Here is a 15,524-nt window from a genome sequence, read left to right as displayed (position 1 = left end):
ATTTATTCTATTTGCTACAGGAGATTGATATACTTTTTTATATACAACTAAATTTAAATAATTCTTCCTGCGCCCATAGTCGTTTGAAAATTGAGCATTTATGTTTAAAACTTTTAGAAAATGTTGACTTTGAAATTTTTAGAATAAAAAAAGACATAATTCGCTTTAAACCAAGGGCTGTGTCCTTTAAATATAGGATAGGGATAGCAATAAATAACCTAAAGTTATTCCAAGATTAAATTTACAAATCCAAGAGCACGGGATCAATAAGAAACTTCCCTATAATGGAAAACCTAATCGGTTCAGTGGTTAATAAAAGGATATTAGAAAAGCTCACTAACTTACTATAAAAGGATGTATATGTTTTTTTTTAGTTAGCTGAAACTCATGGCAAATAGAAGTCTGCCCTGAAAATCAAAATCCCACTTACTTATTGACATTCATCCTAACTCTTTCATAATGGGAATGGGAATGCATTTTCTTACAACTTGCTCAATATTTAGAAAATTAACATTTTTAAAATACATAGAAAGTATAATGTGTTTGAATTAGGGTTTGTCTCGCATGTTTACTTAGTACAGGGTGTCCACAAATTAATCTAGTTATTTTTTTTAATATTCAAGATTGTCAAAAGGCAAAATGTAAATTAGTTGTACAAAAGTTATAATTGCAAATCTGATTATCTCATATTTTTTATTTACATAAGAAAAGTTAAACACAAATTTTAAACTATTTATTTAATTTTTTAAAATGTAATGATACACATTATTATAAGGACAGCCTTTAAGTTAAGCTTATCTCTAATTTAAAAGGATGCCCTCTAGTCTAGATTTTTTTTATTTAAGGAACATCATGCAAAAAAATAATAAGGTGTAGATTTTTTGTGGATCACCCTGCACTAAATATATGAGTGTGCATAGGTTAAGCATAAATTGGCCAATTTTTCTACAACTTTTCTTAATTTAGGGAATATCATTCTAAAAACATATTTTCAAATACATAAAGATTTAAATATATGAAGTAAAATATATTGCAAAATTATTTCAAATCACTAATTAATAAAATTCTGTAACTATTGGTAACTATTGATGATTGAAAAAGGCATGTTTATGTGCACCCCCAATTATGACAAGCAAAATTTGAACAGCTAAATCAATATAAAAAAGTACCCAAACTTTCTAAACCAAATGATGAAAGTTGTGCTATAAAGCTTTGGGTACCGGTGTAATATCCCTTCCGGTTCATTCCTAATCTTAAAACACTTTTTTTCAGGAAACAAATTACTATTCATGCTTTTAGTGGGCCAATTTTGACTCTTTTTGTTTTGTTAGTAGAAAGCTACACTGCAAGTTGTATGTCTGTCTGTCTGTCAGTTTCCCTACATAGAGTTGACATCTCTCTCCAAGTAAGGAAAAAGACCCCAAGTTTTTTACTCGATTTCTCATTCACTAGCCAAAAACTTTGTGGACTTTTATTAAAAATTAATTCGTTGTTACAAATTACCAATGTCAAAACATTTCCAATGATACTTTTAAGGAGTCATTTTGTTTATCATAATTGAGGTTGTATATTGATTTTACCTGTATTGTCTTATTTCTAATGATCCAATACATACAAGATATATTAAGATAGAAGTCCAATTGCTATTTCATTTAAGGTATTATTTTCAACAGGCTTAGGGGGTAAATGGGGTATTCCTATCAAGTTTTTTGTTTAGGAATGAATATTTTTTGCCCGAGAGAATAAATGATGGAGCGATAGATCATCATTCATCCCTAAACAAAAAACTGGATAGGAATATCATTCTCATTTAAACAAAAACTCATTTTTATGCTAAAATGTGGTTAAATTTTGGTTTTCAATTTTCATTTTTTTCCCCAAGGTAATTATGCTTTCTTTTAGTGATAAATAAAAATTCTAAAATCTTCACAAAAAAAATTTAAAATCTTTAAAAAAATTCAAAATATTTTCTCAGATTTTCATATAAATATGACCGTAGTGTACAGACATGGGAACTTCAGTCGTGCGAGGCTTGTGGTGCAGAACTGAGATTCTGTTCACTGGTTGCCATGCTCGGGGGGAAAAATGACTACCTTGGGGAAAAAAATGATACCTCAGGGGAAAAAATGACTACCTCGTGGAGAAAAAAAAGAATATTTACATCCACTATTTAAGGGGTCGTTTATGTGAGAATGGTTGTTTATCCCAAACAAACTTTAAAACCCCAAATTTACATTTCAAATTTTTTTTAGAATACATTAGATAACTCCCCTCAAACAATTGAAATCCCTCACTTACCACCCTCAAAATAAAAACACGTCCCTGGCTACGCCCATATTACAAACAATTAACCTTGTTGTGTTTGTTATTCTATGAAATGTATTATTTGTCACTATGAAGTTTCAAAAAGTTTGTCCTCAGAAAAAAATGCAATTCTAAAAGAAAATTAACATCAATTTTTACTTAATTATTTGACCATATGAACCTAATCACAGCTGAGCAAAAAAATATGAAATCTTCATAAAAAGTAGAAAAGACAAACTTTCCTTAAGCAGTAAATTTAAATAGACACACTTTTTGGAGACTACAGCTTTGTCAATAAATCCCCAGATATGAAAACTACGCACTGCCATACCCTAGTTATATAATGGCTTCGCTCCAAAGCTATAGGCTTTTAAAATAAATGTCATTCAAACGATCATAAAATGGCAATTTTACCCATTGACAAAAACACATTTAAATGATTATGAGTGGCGAAGCTCCTCTATAAGGTATGTCCGTCGATATGTTAATTTGTTAAATTATTCTTATTATATAAAGCACAAAGGTTACTTTGTTTATTTTTCCGTCAAGATCTTGTAAAACACTGAGCCCAAAAAAATTCTATTTAAGTGACTCTTCATAAAGCTTTAGGACAGTTTTGTGGTATTTTAAAAATTCTTGGAATGGTTTTAGACTATCTGCCCCCTCCCTCCACCTTCAAATACAGAGCCTTTAGATGCTAGAGGTGCATTAAGTAATAAAAAAAAATATGGTGACTTTGTTAGTTTTTATAAACAACCCTTAAATTTTTTTAATGTGAGAAAAATTATATTATCAATGTCTAAACTCTTTAGGTTAAAACTAGATTCTAAAGTATCTCTATTTTTCTAGCTAACTTGCGGTCAAGCCCTAAATTTCAGTTTTGGTCGCCAAAAAATCAATTACAATATTTATACAATTTTCCCAGAGAGAGAGAGGGTACAATGAGCTGATTATTACACTAGTCCCCGAAGTTTTATAATCACGTTTTTATTCGTTGGCTTAACAACGTTTGGGACTTTTATTTGATTTTGATTTGTTGGTTCATTAAGTTGGCCGTCCAAACGTTTTAATCACTAATTTTAATTTTAAAAAGGGGTAATTTTGTGTATCATTATTAGGGATATACATCAATTTAACTGCTTTTGTCGTATCCCTTTAGAACCCCGAATAATATATCTATAGGGGTTAAGCATTCATTGCTAAAAAAAACTCTAAAATTCTAAAGTTTGTCAGTTTTTTAACAACTAAACATAATGTACAAAAAAGCAAGATTTAATCTTGACATCAATTTTGCCCTGTATTGTATACTAATGCTTTAAATCAAAGTTTTTCAAAGGGTTGGCGAATTAATTTTGTTTTTAAAAATCCTCTAAAATTATAAAATAGGAATTACAAACAAGGCCAATTATATACTAAAGAATCTTAATTAAAACAATTCATTTTCTTTTAATACTATAATTTTTGGGGGGTTAAACAATAGTTAAACCTTGCCTCAATCAGAAAAGCAAAAGCCTATCGTTAAAGAGATCTTCAGCTTCATTTATAGAGACAAATATCATAAAGTGATGTGGTATGTTATTTATATAGACTAGAACTGCAGTCTACTAGACTCAAAAGCAAACAAAAGTAGATAAAGAATATTTTGAGATATTCTCGCCTACCCTGATAAAATGTTTCTTCCTACTGGATAATATAAACCTCTCAAACCCGATCCGCTCCCTCCTACTGGAGGAACGTACTGACCAATTAATGAGGACTATAGTAGTAACCCTGAATTGACGACAAAATTTCCCCTGCCATAATATACGCGTATTATAAAGCCATTAACAAAAAAGTTTCCTAATTTTACCAACTGTATAAATAACCTTGAAGTGAGTAGCAACTTGCATTTCACCTGCGCGTTTTTTTACAAGAAATTAAAAATAAAGTTGTGATCTTTGACATCTTTTTGTGCAATTTTTAAGTTATAAAAGAAAATGTAAACATTTTTATGACCAATAGTAAGCTTACCCGCAAAAAAATGAAGCTATCCTATTTGACATTATATTAATACTTAATAGCTAGTAGCTAAACATCACCTTAAATATAAATTTTAACAATTTTGGCAGGTCATAATGTTTTCCTAGGAACAATTATCTTGGGAAGGCAAAAGAATTCTTCCTCCCCACAAAAAATTCCAGTGACTATAAGAAGCTGTTGAAAAAAGCTTATGATCTTCAAGTATAGACAGAAAAGCAGACAAAACAGACAGACAAACCGACAAATTCTGTTACTTTTTAGTTGCTACAAATCAATAAAATCACTTACCCTGGGTCATTAGGAACATCCTCAACGGCTCCGCCAATTTGCGCCATGATGCTGGGATCCATTTCTAATTTGCCGCGTTTTCTTCTTTACACAGCAAAGACGACTTTTTAAACACACGTGTTTCACCGGAGTGTTGAATTAGAGAATTATAAAATCACAATTTTTTTATATATATAAATATTAGTATTTTGGTAGTTTAAATATCACAAAATATAGACTGGAATAGTTGAATAGGGTGAAAAAAAGTCTTTTCGTTATCTAATGATATTATTTTCTCTCAGTACTAAGCTTTTGGTGCCTAGTGAGAAAGGTTGTCTTATCAAAAAGCTCCTCAAAACTGGTTCTCAATATTTAAAGCTACAACAATCTGATTGATCTGTCACAATGTTGAGGGGTGGTGTTGGTTGGGTTATATTTGGTTTGGTTTTCTGGATTTTTTTTTATTCGTAACTGATTTGAATCTGAATTTTGGACGTAGGTTCTATATCACGGTTGGTCTATGCAAAAAAAACAGAATGCTATACATATTTTTTGTTTTTGTTCAACACGTTGGGATCTTTATAAATTATAATATATCCTTTATGCCAGTATGGCTTCGAAACAGATTGATATCAGCTGGATTAGAACCGGTTCTAAGCCATACTGAAAAATCATGTATAGCATCGAATTTTTGACAATTTTCCAAGAATATTAAAATAAAAGTTATGGAATTAATTTCTATTTTATTAGCTCCGACCTGGTTTAAATATAATTTTTTATTTTAAAATCCGCGGAAATCTGTCTATAATAGGATGCAATAAATAACTATTATGGCTTTATTTTAACCAACAAATAAGGCCTGTAAAGTAGCTATGCAAATAAATGTTCTGATTTACTTTTGATTATATCTTTTAAATACTTTTGAATCTTTCAATTTAATTTAGACTTGATGTTCTATATCTAACAGTTAGATATTCAAATGGATTACTTTCTGCTGGGAAAGGAACTTTGAAAAAGCAGGAAAAGACAAAGGACGATAAATATATGTATTTTTTGTTAAGTTTATGTAAAATTATTGATGGATTAGGTTGGATGTATCAACGAACCAAGATTTAATAAAATGCCCAAAGTTTTAGGCAAATCACTGAGAAAAAGAGTTTTAAAACTTTGAGGACCGGGATATTTTAAATCCAAATGTCCTCTCATTCCCTGTGGAAAAATGGACCAATTTTCCACAAAGCCATGTAAACAAACCAAATGACAAGAATCCATTTGCCTACCTAACTACAGACTGGTGAAGCATTGATATATTTACTTTTCTACATATCATCCTCTCTTTAAACTGGATGTTCATACGAAATTGAAAATATTTGTAGTAGCGAAGTTACTCTACAAGAGTGTGTGTTCTTAAGTCTGTTTGTCTGTCTTTCCTTTTATAAAGAAGCTTTCTCTCTCTCTCTCTCTCTCTTATTTTTGTTGGTTTGGCTATTTTTAGATGCAACCATTGGTTGAAACGTAGCATCACTATTAAACTTTCTCCTTTTATATTGATAAATGAACATAGTCATTGCATATAGTTCATCAGGGGTTGAATGGGGAAATGGACACCGAAAAAAAAATTTGTTGGCGTAAATTCACATAAGTTTTACATTATCAAATCATCAAAACAGCATATATTCATTTACTAGTATTCTTTGTTGAAAGACTGAATATTTTTTTGGAGGTTGCAATATCCCTAAAGATCCCTGCAACAGTTCAACAGTTCATGTCTTACTTTGTACAGCAGGGAGGGAGGGATTCTCTGAAGAAAAAATAAGGAAATAGAATAAAATTTAATCTAACCCAAAACATGAATCATTCAATATAAAATATTCATTTTATTTGAAATTTTCCTGTACAATACTTCATTGTTATTTTTAATCAGAAATGTTAAAACTTCCTAATTCAATAACGTATTTTTACTTGGTTATTATTTCAGGATTGTTCTACTACTCCAGTAATCCCTGATTAAAAGTTACAATATGGCTCAGAAAGGTTTTATTCAAGGTTTATTTATTTAAGGTTGAAATATAGATAGACAGTTGTCCGCGGATTAGTAAATGAAAGAGTATAGCAATAAAAAGACAACGCAGGCATGAGTCTATTGCTGTTATTTAAGTTTCTAAGCAAATTAGATTTTATCCTTAAGATTAATTGTTTAATGATTAAAATTTAATTAATTCCTTATAATAGAAAAAAATTATGATATTAAAAAACATATATTTTAAAGATATAAACAGTAAGTTTTAAAGATATAAACAGTAAAAAGGGATAAAAAACGAATAATAATATTAAAATTGCACCCTGCTACAAAACTATTGACCTGATTTCGTTATATTATAATACAATTTGTTTGGTTCATGTAGGCATAATGTTATTGAAATTAGTTTGTCTTATATTCAAAAGTTAAAAAGTTTATAATTTTGTTCAATATAGAAACTAACCAAACTAAATCCACTATAAGTACCCAAACTTTTCGAGCCAACAAATCAGAAAACGTTATTGTAAAACATTGGGTACCAGCGTAATTTACAGTCCAATGTCCTTTCCCTCCCTGCTTTAGATAAAAGTTCAAAGAATATATTTCCATTATTGTCAATTATTGCCACTAAATGTAATCTACAGAAGGGGTAATTTTGTATATCACTATTGGTGTTGTACATCAATTTATTGGCCATTGTCTTATCCCTTTAGATCCATAAATGGGTTGAAACTAGATGCGGCGAAGTATAAAATAATCTAATTCAAATCTTATGAGTCCTGGCCCAGGGAACCTAAGGGATAAGACAATGATGATAAACAAAGTTACCCCCTCTATAGATGAAAGTCATTGGTTGAAAAGTTTGAAACCAGCCAATCAATATCTAACAAAGAACCAAACACTTTTGGTTAAAGTATTTATAAAACTTTGGATACCAGTGTGATTTACAGTCCAATATCCCCACTTTCCCTAATCAAGTCCTCAAACATTATGGCAGCGACAGAAATAAATATTCAAGAAAAGCAGCATAGCTTATAATAATATTCTATAGCCTTAAACATGCCCAAGGCCTATGCAAAGAAGGCTCTGCCATTCACGAGATATTACTGGAACACGCACACACACATACAACTTACTACTTTAGTATATAGAATAGAATTCTCTGTTGTTAATATCTTGAAACTTGAATTTGTTGTATATCGATTTTCTGTAATGGGTACTCAGCTTAGCCAGGCATACAAGGAATGGTAATATAGATGATAGACAACTTTCCGCAGATATAAAAATGAAAAATGATAAGATTAAAACCAGTTTTGTTAGCCCAGAGAAGCCGATGTCAGGGGCTTGTACCAAAAAAAAATACGTTATATCCACTAATTTTGTTTAGGGATTTTTTTTCTGTTAATGTATCTTCCTTATTCTTTTTCCAGAATTTAAATTTTAATAAAACAAAAATTTGTTAAATTTAATAAGAAAAATAAAAGATAAGAATTAATAACAATTTTTATCATATGTACTAAAATTCAATTTATTTTTTTTATTTTCATGTTGCTAACCAACATATTGAAATATTGTTCTTGCTAAATTTAAAGTGATTTGCATTATATGTACAAAGAATATAAAGTGCATTTTTCAGATATTAAAATTCATAACATGGACAAAAAATGATTTGTGCTTCAAATTTTTAAATTAAATTCATTTAAAATAAAAAAAAGCTTTTATAAGTTTTTTTTTGATAAATTTTGAATTACATATGCAAGCAGTATTCGAACCCATGTACACCCTAGATATGAGTCATATAACTTAAATTTAAATGCTATTTCTACTGTTTAACTCCAATGATGTTTTATACGTGGGATAAAAGAATAAGTAAAAAAATTGCAGTGTTAAGTAGGGATCATTACTAGAGTAAATTTCAAACAAAAATTATTGCTCCATTTCTGGGTCTTTAAATCAACTTGTGTCAGCTTTAGGGGAAGCTGGCAGACAGGGGGGGGGGGGACATTAGGCGGTTAATTACACTCATAGCCACTTTATCTTATTCACTAGCGGCTACGCCCCTAGAGGCCTCTAGGGGCACTTAATAAGGAGAGAGTCGAATTTAATAACCCAATTTCTTATTTTAGATTTTTAAAAAAAAATTAAAAATTTTTTTTTTTTTTTTGGGGGGGGGGTGCCCTCCCCCCACTCATTTTTAATTTTAGTTCAAAAAATTGAAAAAAAAAAAATTTGGGGGGGGGTTGGGGTTGTCCCACCCCCAAGAAAATAGTTATTAACCTTCCCGGGACCTGTGAGAAGCTACCCTGTTAAGGAGAACCTGATCGGTTCAGCGGTTAGCGAGATCCTTCGGTACAGACACACAGACACACAGACACACAGATACACAGACACACAGACACACAGACATCCTGTTACTTTAGTATAAGGATTGACTTAGAAATTTTGGGTACTTTAAAATGGTTTTAAATTTAATTGCTTGGTTCTAAACTAGTAGTGTTTGAACACATATTTCAATCTACAGAAGAGGGCGACCTTGTTTATTATCATCAGGGATGTATACATAGATGTCCAAGTGGGGGGGGGGGTAAAGGGGTGATTACCCCCCCCCCCCCCAAATGAATTTTGGATTTTCAATTTTTACCCCCCTCCCAAATAAAAAAAAATTGCCTCTATGAAATAAAGAATACCCCCCCCCCCCAAAATTTTTAATTTCAAAATCCCCCCCCCCCCCAATAAAAAAGCTTGGACGCCACTGGATGTATATCAATTGTCTTATCCTTCAGAATCCATATTAATGATATCTAATTGGCAAATAACTCAAATAATTAAGAATAGGCTTGTGAGAGCCTCTGGCTGATATATAAAGATTAAATTATCTCATTTTTAAAATACTAAAAATTGCACCATCCCAAATGAAAAAAAAACTTATTCCTGATGTTGTAATGAAAAAAAGTTTGTTGCGAACACATCCGCAGTCTGCATACATGATTAAATTACAATGCACTTTACCCAGTCATGGTTGCCACCTTTTTTTAAGCTTGCCCATTTTTTATTTTAAAAATTAATATTTAAGAGCATTTTTTTATATTGATTAAGAGAAAGTTACTTGTAAGAATTTATGTATTTCAAGCCTAAAATTATAATCAAATCAAGTAATTCTTATTTCTATTTATAAACAATGTTTATAAAGTTGAAACATACCAAAAAGAAGTTGACAACCCTGACCCATACTTAAAACATTTTAAGATTAGATATCAAAAAGAATTTTTAAGCATGTTTAGAATATATTTCACATAGATTATGTTTAATTAGAGCTATTTAGAGTAAATTCCAGCATCTAATTAAATGTAATTATTAATAAATATAATATTTATCATATCAAACTTGAGTTTCATATATAATTATGTTAATTAAAGCGTTAAAAATACTTAAAAGAAAGTTTTTATCTTGAATTTATTTATAAATAATGGGTGTATTGGGTTTTAAAATATAGGGTTTTCTAGGTATGTACTTCCAAAATTAATTTTATAGCCTTATAGCTGTTATTAATATTTTTTTGGTGAGGCTAAAAAAAATTCTTGATAAAATGTGATCGATTAGTCTTTTTTATAAAAATTTTCTTCTGTTTAACATAAAATATATATGTATGCAGGTTGTGTATATTATTAAAATGTTAATTTATGCCAAACCAACAGGGATAAATTGATCTTTGTATGACAGTAGTTTTTTAACATTCTTCAATTTAATAAAAAATCAAGTTTATTTTTGAAATGATGATTCTTGGTAGAATTATGATCTTGTAATTATCCTGTATTCAAGCAATTTAGATTTACATTAATTTAAGTTTAGATTAATATCTTCAATAAACCTTAAAAAGATATGCTTTGTCCTATTTATTTTAAATATATTTTTCCCTACATCCCGTATAATTTGGTCTATATTATTGAAATAGATGGAAACATTGACTATGGCTTCTTCTAGCATTCAGGGACAAAAATATTCTCAAAAACAAATAGAAGGGCAGGAGGGCAGTCAAATATCTAAAGGATGATTCAAATTCTTTTTTTTTCAATCCTATTTTCTCAGGAAGGGAACGGACATTGAACTACAAATCATAATTGTACCCAGTTTTATAAACATGCTGTCTTAAACACTTTTTGTACTTTATTTAATATTGATTGGCTGGTTAAAAATAGCAGTGCAACGATAATTTTAAACTACAGAATGGTTTAGTTATTTTTTATCATCATTGGAGATGTAAATCCCCTAAGATCCATAAGTTTTATAGAATATTAGTCTCTTGCCCTATATTTTTTTATCAGTTCATTTATAAGATAGTTTTCCTTTATGTTAAATTCAAGGTTTTAACACTTCGCATTTGAAATAATGATTTTGATTTAAAATTGTCTTATTGATAATATTTATTTGCCTATGATATAGATGAAATATCATTTTTCTCGTGTTTATATAGATGTAAACATAATATATGCAGGAATCTAAATAGATAAGGCATTAACAAACAAATTGTTGTTCATCCTTATTTATGGATACACAAAATTACCCTTTCTGTAGATTTAAATTTGTTGTTTAAACTTTTGAATACTCAACTTAATGAACCATCCAATCAAAATTCAATAAAAGTCCCCAAAGTTGTTGAGCCAACCAATAAAAAAACGTTATTATGAAACTTTGGGGACTCCCTCATTGAATATATGAAAAATTTACTAATATAGATAAAATTCCTAAATAAAAATTGAAAAGATAGCCTAGGAAATAAGAAATTAAGAAGTACTATTCTTTAATTGAGGTTCCACTTGAGAAGAAAGCGGAATATGGATATGCATAATCTCTCCCTGCATATTTATGATCTATTTTGTTTATAGGACCTATGAGAAGCTACACTGTAAAGGAAAATCACTTCTGTTTAGCAGTAAGCGAGATCCTATGTTACACACAGACAGACACAAACACAGACAGACAGTCACATACACTTACACACAGACATCCTGTTACTTTTATATAAGGACAAATATCCCCATCCTTGCAATAATGAAATTCAGGCTTAAAACCACTCTCTACTCTGCTAGAGTAATGCATTATATAATAATATTACACCAGGGAGAAAGGGATTATTTATGTCTGTCTGTACGTCCGTCTGTCATTTTGTCTGTCTAGCTGTCTGTCTATCTGTCTGTCTATCTGTCTATCTGTCTATCTGTCTGTCTATCTGTCTGTCTGTATGTATGTATGTCTGTATGTATGTCTGTCTGTATGTCTGTTCTTCTGCTGCCTTTATGTACATTAGAGATACTCAAATTTATTCAGTTTCAATCTTTTTTATATATCAATATTTTTTTAAAATTATCTTTAAATACACTGAAATACACGTGAAGTGGTCACTTTTTGCTCTCCCCAATTAATTGACGTTAAATTTCTTTATTATAATTTAAAAATAAAAGAAAAAAGTCACATTTAAACTCTATTTACATAAGCTTGATTTAAGAATTTTAATAAAATAATCATTTTTTAATTTCTGTATACCTTTTCCTGTGAAATTATGATAATATACACAATATACAGCACTTCATTTTTCAATTTTAAAATTTGTAACCTTTTGTTAAGCTTTCCTTCATTCTAAAATTATGATGCTAAGCTTTTTTAGGTTTCCGCAATAGTGCTTTACAATTTTAATTTGTTACCAGGAGGGAGGGGATATTAGATTGTTTATTGCACTGGTCCCCAAAGTTTTATAATGATGTTTTCTTATTCGTTGGCTTAACAACTTTGGGGACTTGATAAATTGCGATTGGTTAGTTCATTGAGTGTCCATATGTTTCAACCACTAATTCTAATCAACAGATTAGTAATTTTGTGTATCATCATTGAGTATGTACATCAATTGTCTTATCCCTTTAGCTTCCTGGCTTGTTCATGAACTCCAATTATTATAAATAGAAAAAAAACACTCAAATGATTTAGAAAACAATTTTATAAAGTTTTCAAGCGACTAAATTAAGAATTTTTCAGGGCATTTTGATTTTATTTGCTACATACATATTAGTAAGTTCTTTTTGTGTTTTATAAAATTGAGCTTTAAATCAGGGATCTAAAGGGATAAGACAATGGCAGATAAATTGATGTATATACCCAATATGATATACAATTTACCCCTTAATTATTGGTTGAAACGCTTAGACACACACTCATCTAAATGAAACAACAAATCAAAATTCAATAAGGTTCCCCAAGGTTGTTGAGCCAACGAATAAGAAAACGTTGTTATAAGACTTTGGGTACTAGTGTAATAAACCGATTCATATCCGTCAGATAAGAACAAAATAGTTGACAATAAAAATCAGAAGTCTAGCTTTACTAGCAGCTGTGTAAAGCCCATTTATAGCGTTACAGCCTAACTAACAGACGTATGGACATGCAAAGTGAATTATAGAGTTGCCTCGTAATTAATAAAACGTATTAATTAAATTATGAGTGGGAGAGGGGGCAAATTCAACTCCTAAAGATATTATCAAAACATTTATATCAAACTTCAAACAGCCTTTGCAAAATTCATTTTTAACATTATCAAAATCTTGACTCAAGCTTTTAGAATGTAAATTTATCTTATATTATTAAGTTATTCAATAAATCTAATGGATTTTAAAAATTGAAATTACTAAACTTTACCCTATTTCCCTCTCTTATTTGTATAGAAATATATAAATGTATATAATATAGATACTTAAAGTAATAGAACATACAATATATATTTGTAGAGGAAATTTAAACTCTATAATTCCAAACTTTATATTTATTTTTAAATAAAATCCAAACGTATATATACAACAGTCTGGTACTTTTTTATATGTTCGATTATAACATTACATGTAATTTGCCATAAGTCTGTCAAAAATGCTTTTAAAAAAGTTTATTTAACGAAATCAAAGTAAAAAAATAACTATAAGAGAAAAGTATAAAAAGGAGATTTTTCTATTAATTTTATGGTTTCCATACATGTAAAACGTTACACTTAAATTTTCATATTTTTAAAAGGGAAACTTTTCTATAATTAGGGTCGGTCGGTCCGTCCGTCCGTGCGTCCATCCGTCCGTCCGTACGTCCGTAACGGATAGCTTTTTTCGTTAATTTAGGCATGTTAGAATTGTCCTATCGATTTCAAATTTTGCATGGTGATTCCTTTAGCAGTTAGGTACGATTTAGAAAGCGTAGCAACTCTATAATCATTACCAAAATGTCCGTACGTCCATTTTAAACATGATGATTTTTTTACTTTTTTAACGTCAAATTTTTATGTGATCTAATTATCCGATTGATCTGATTTTTGGTATATTGATTCCTGGGACAACAAAGTATAATGTAATAAACGAAGCAATTCTATAATCAAGTCCTAAAAATGTAAGTATGTCCATAAACATTATCCTGTATCAAGCAGTTTTTTAACAAATTTACTCACAATTTTGCTTTGACTCTTATACATTTATATTAGGATTATTCAGTTCTGACACTATACAAGTGTTAACGTCCGTTTGTCTTACCGTTTCAGTGCTTCGCTTTTATGGATGTTGTCATCCTTATTTTAGTATTTTCATTAGTTTTCCATGAAATAGGAATATATTTCTTCGGCATGTAAGGAAACTGTTTCAGTACCTTAGGTCGAAAAAAGTCTGTTTTGTAAGTATTTTTGACAGACCTATTGCCAAATACATGTTATGTTATGATCTAACATATAAAAAGTAACATACTGTATTATATACATGTAACATATATAAACTCTAAAGATAATATATTTATATATAGGGAATAGATACCATCTAGAGACACACTCTTTAAAATAGCCAATAGGATAATAGAGAAGAACAATCGGGCATTGTTATTGGTTAAAATGTGTAGATTTTTATGAAAGGGCATAATGAGTTGGCTATAAATAGTCGTATTTCTTAAGATAAAGATATTATTGGGTAAATTATATCGTTTCTTCCCTTGTAGAATGTAAAGCAAATGACAAAACATATCATAACTTAGCTATGACTAATTGAATACCTTAGAGTAAAGTTGGCTCTTTAAAAATTATATAGAAGAAAAATTTAGTTGTGTGGATCGCATATAACAAAAAATGAACAACGGTGTTTTTTGCTAGAATTGTTTTAGTTTGACGGATTATATTGGCCAGTTTGACCATCTAGATATATTATATCTATTATATAGAGAGACATGAAAGAAAACTGAAGGGCGGGGATATGAAAAAAGGGGAAGTGGGGATAAAAGAGGGATTTACCAATTTCTGGAGGCGATTTCAGATTGAAAATTTGGTAGAGTCCTTTTTAAACATTTAGGACATTGTAGCTCTTATTTCTTGAATCTTAAACCAGATTATCATGTACTCTAAAAAAGTAAAACTTGTAACTGGCTAAAATAACGATCCACCCCCTTCCCCCCCCCCCTACCTACTGGATGAATGAACTAACAAAAAAAATAATTCCATGTTAGCAACCAAAATTTACGATTATATTTCATAATAGCAACGTATATTTTATATCCTTTTAATAGGTTTATAACTCTATGTTATCAGTCAAAAAAAATGAATTTTTAGCAACAGATTCTTACATGTAGTTAAAATAGAAATAGGTTGTGGGGGGGGGGGCTATACCTACTCAAAAGTTGTAGAACTAAAATGTTGAATTTATGCAAAGTTTAGTGTAAACTTATGGAACTTACAAAATATTCATAATATACTTTTTTTTTTCATATTTTATCAATACAAGAAATAATATCTTAATTTCATTGATAATGAAAGGCAGGTTGATATTTTTAAAAGCGAAGCTTTTCTATAATTAGGGTTGGTCCGTCCGTACGTCCGTCCGAGATAGATTTTATGCATGTTAGCATTGTCCTATCG

The 15,524-nt window shown here is 29.9% G+C and overlaps 1 protein-coding gene across 4 annotated transcripts in view; it reads right to left on the bottom strand.

Annotated features, from left to right (window-relative positions):
- The window catches only part of LOC145306577 (RNA-binding protein Musashi homolog Rbp6-like), a 168,081-nt gene that overhangs the window by 137,950 nt on the left and 14,607 nt on the right, over nucleotides 1-15,524 (bottom strand). For all 4 annotated transcript variants that reach the window (XM_080148779.1, XM_080148780.1, XM_080148781.1 and 1 more), the window contains exon 2: nucleotides 4,612-5,108. In XM_080148779.1, coding sequence (XP_080004905.1) covers nucleotides 4,612-4,673 — 62 coding nt within the window. In that variant the 5' untranslated portion in view covers nucleotides 4,674-5,108. The remainder of the gene's footprint in view (nucleotides 1-4,611; nucleotides 5,109-15,524) is intronic.

This window comes from Acartia tonsa, chromosome 14 (assembly GCF_053477335.1).
Source record: "Acartia tonsa isolate MP-2025a chromosome 14, ASM5347733v1, whole genome shotgun sequence".
NCBI lineage: Eukaryota > Metazoa > Arthropoda > Copepoda > Calanoida > Acartiidae > Acartia > Acartia tonsa.
The sequence above is the reverse complement of the archived record's forward strand: the minus strand, read 5'-3'. Positions and strand labels throughout refer to the sequence as shown.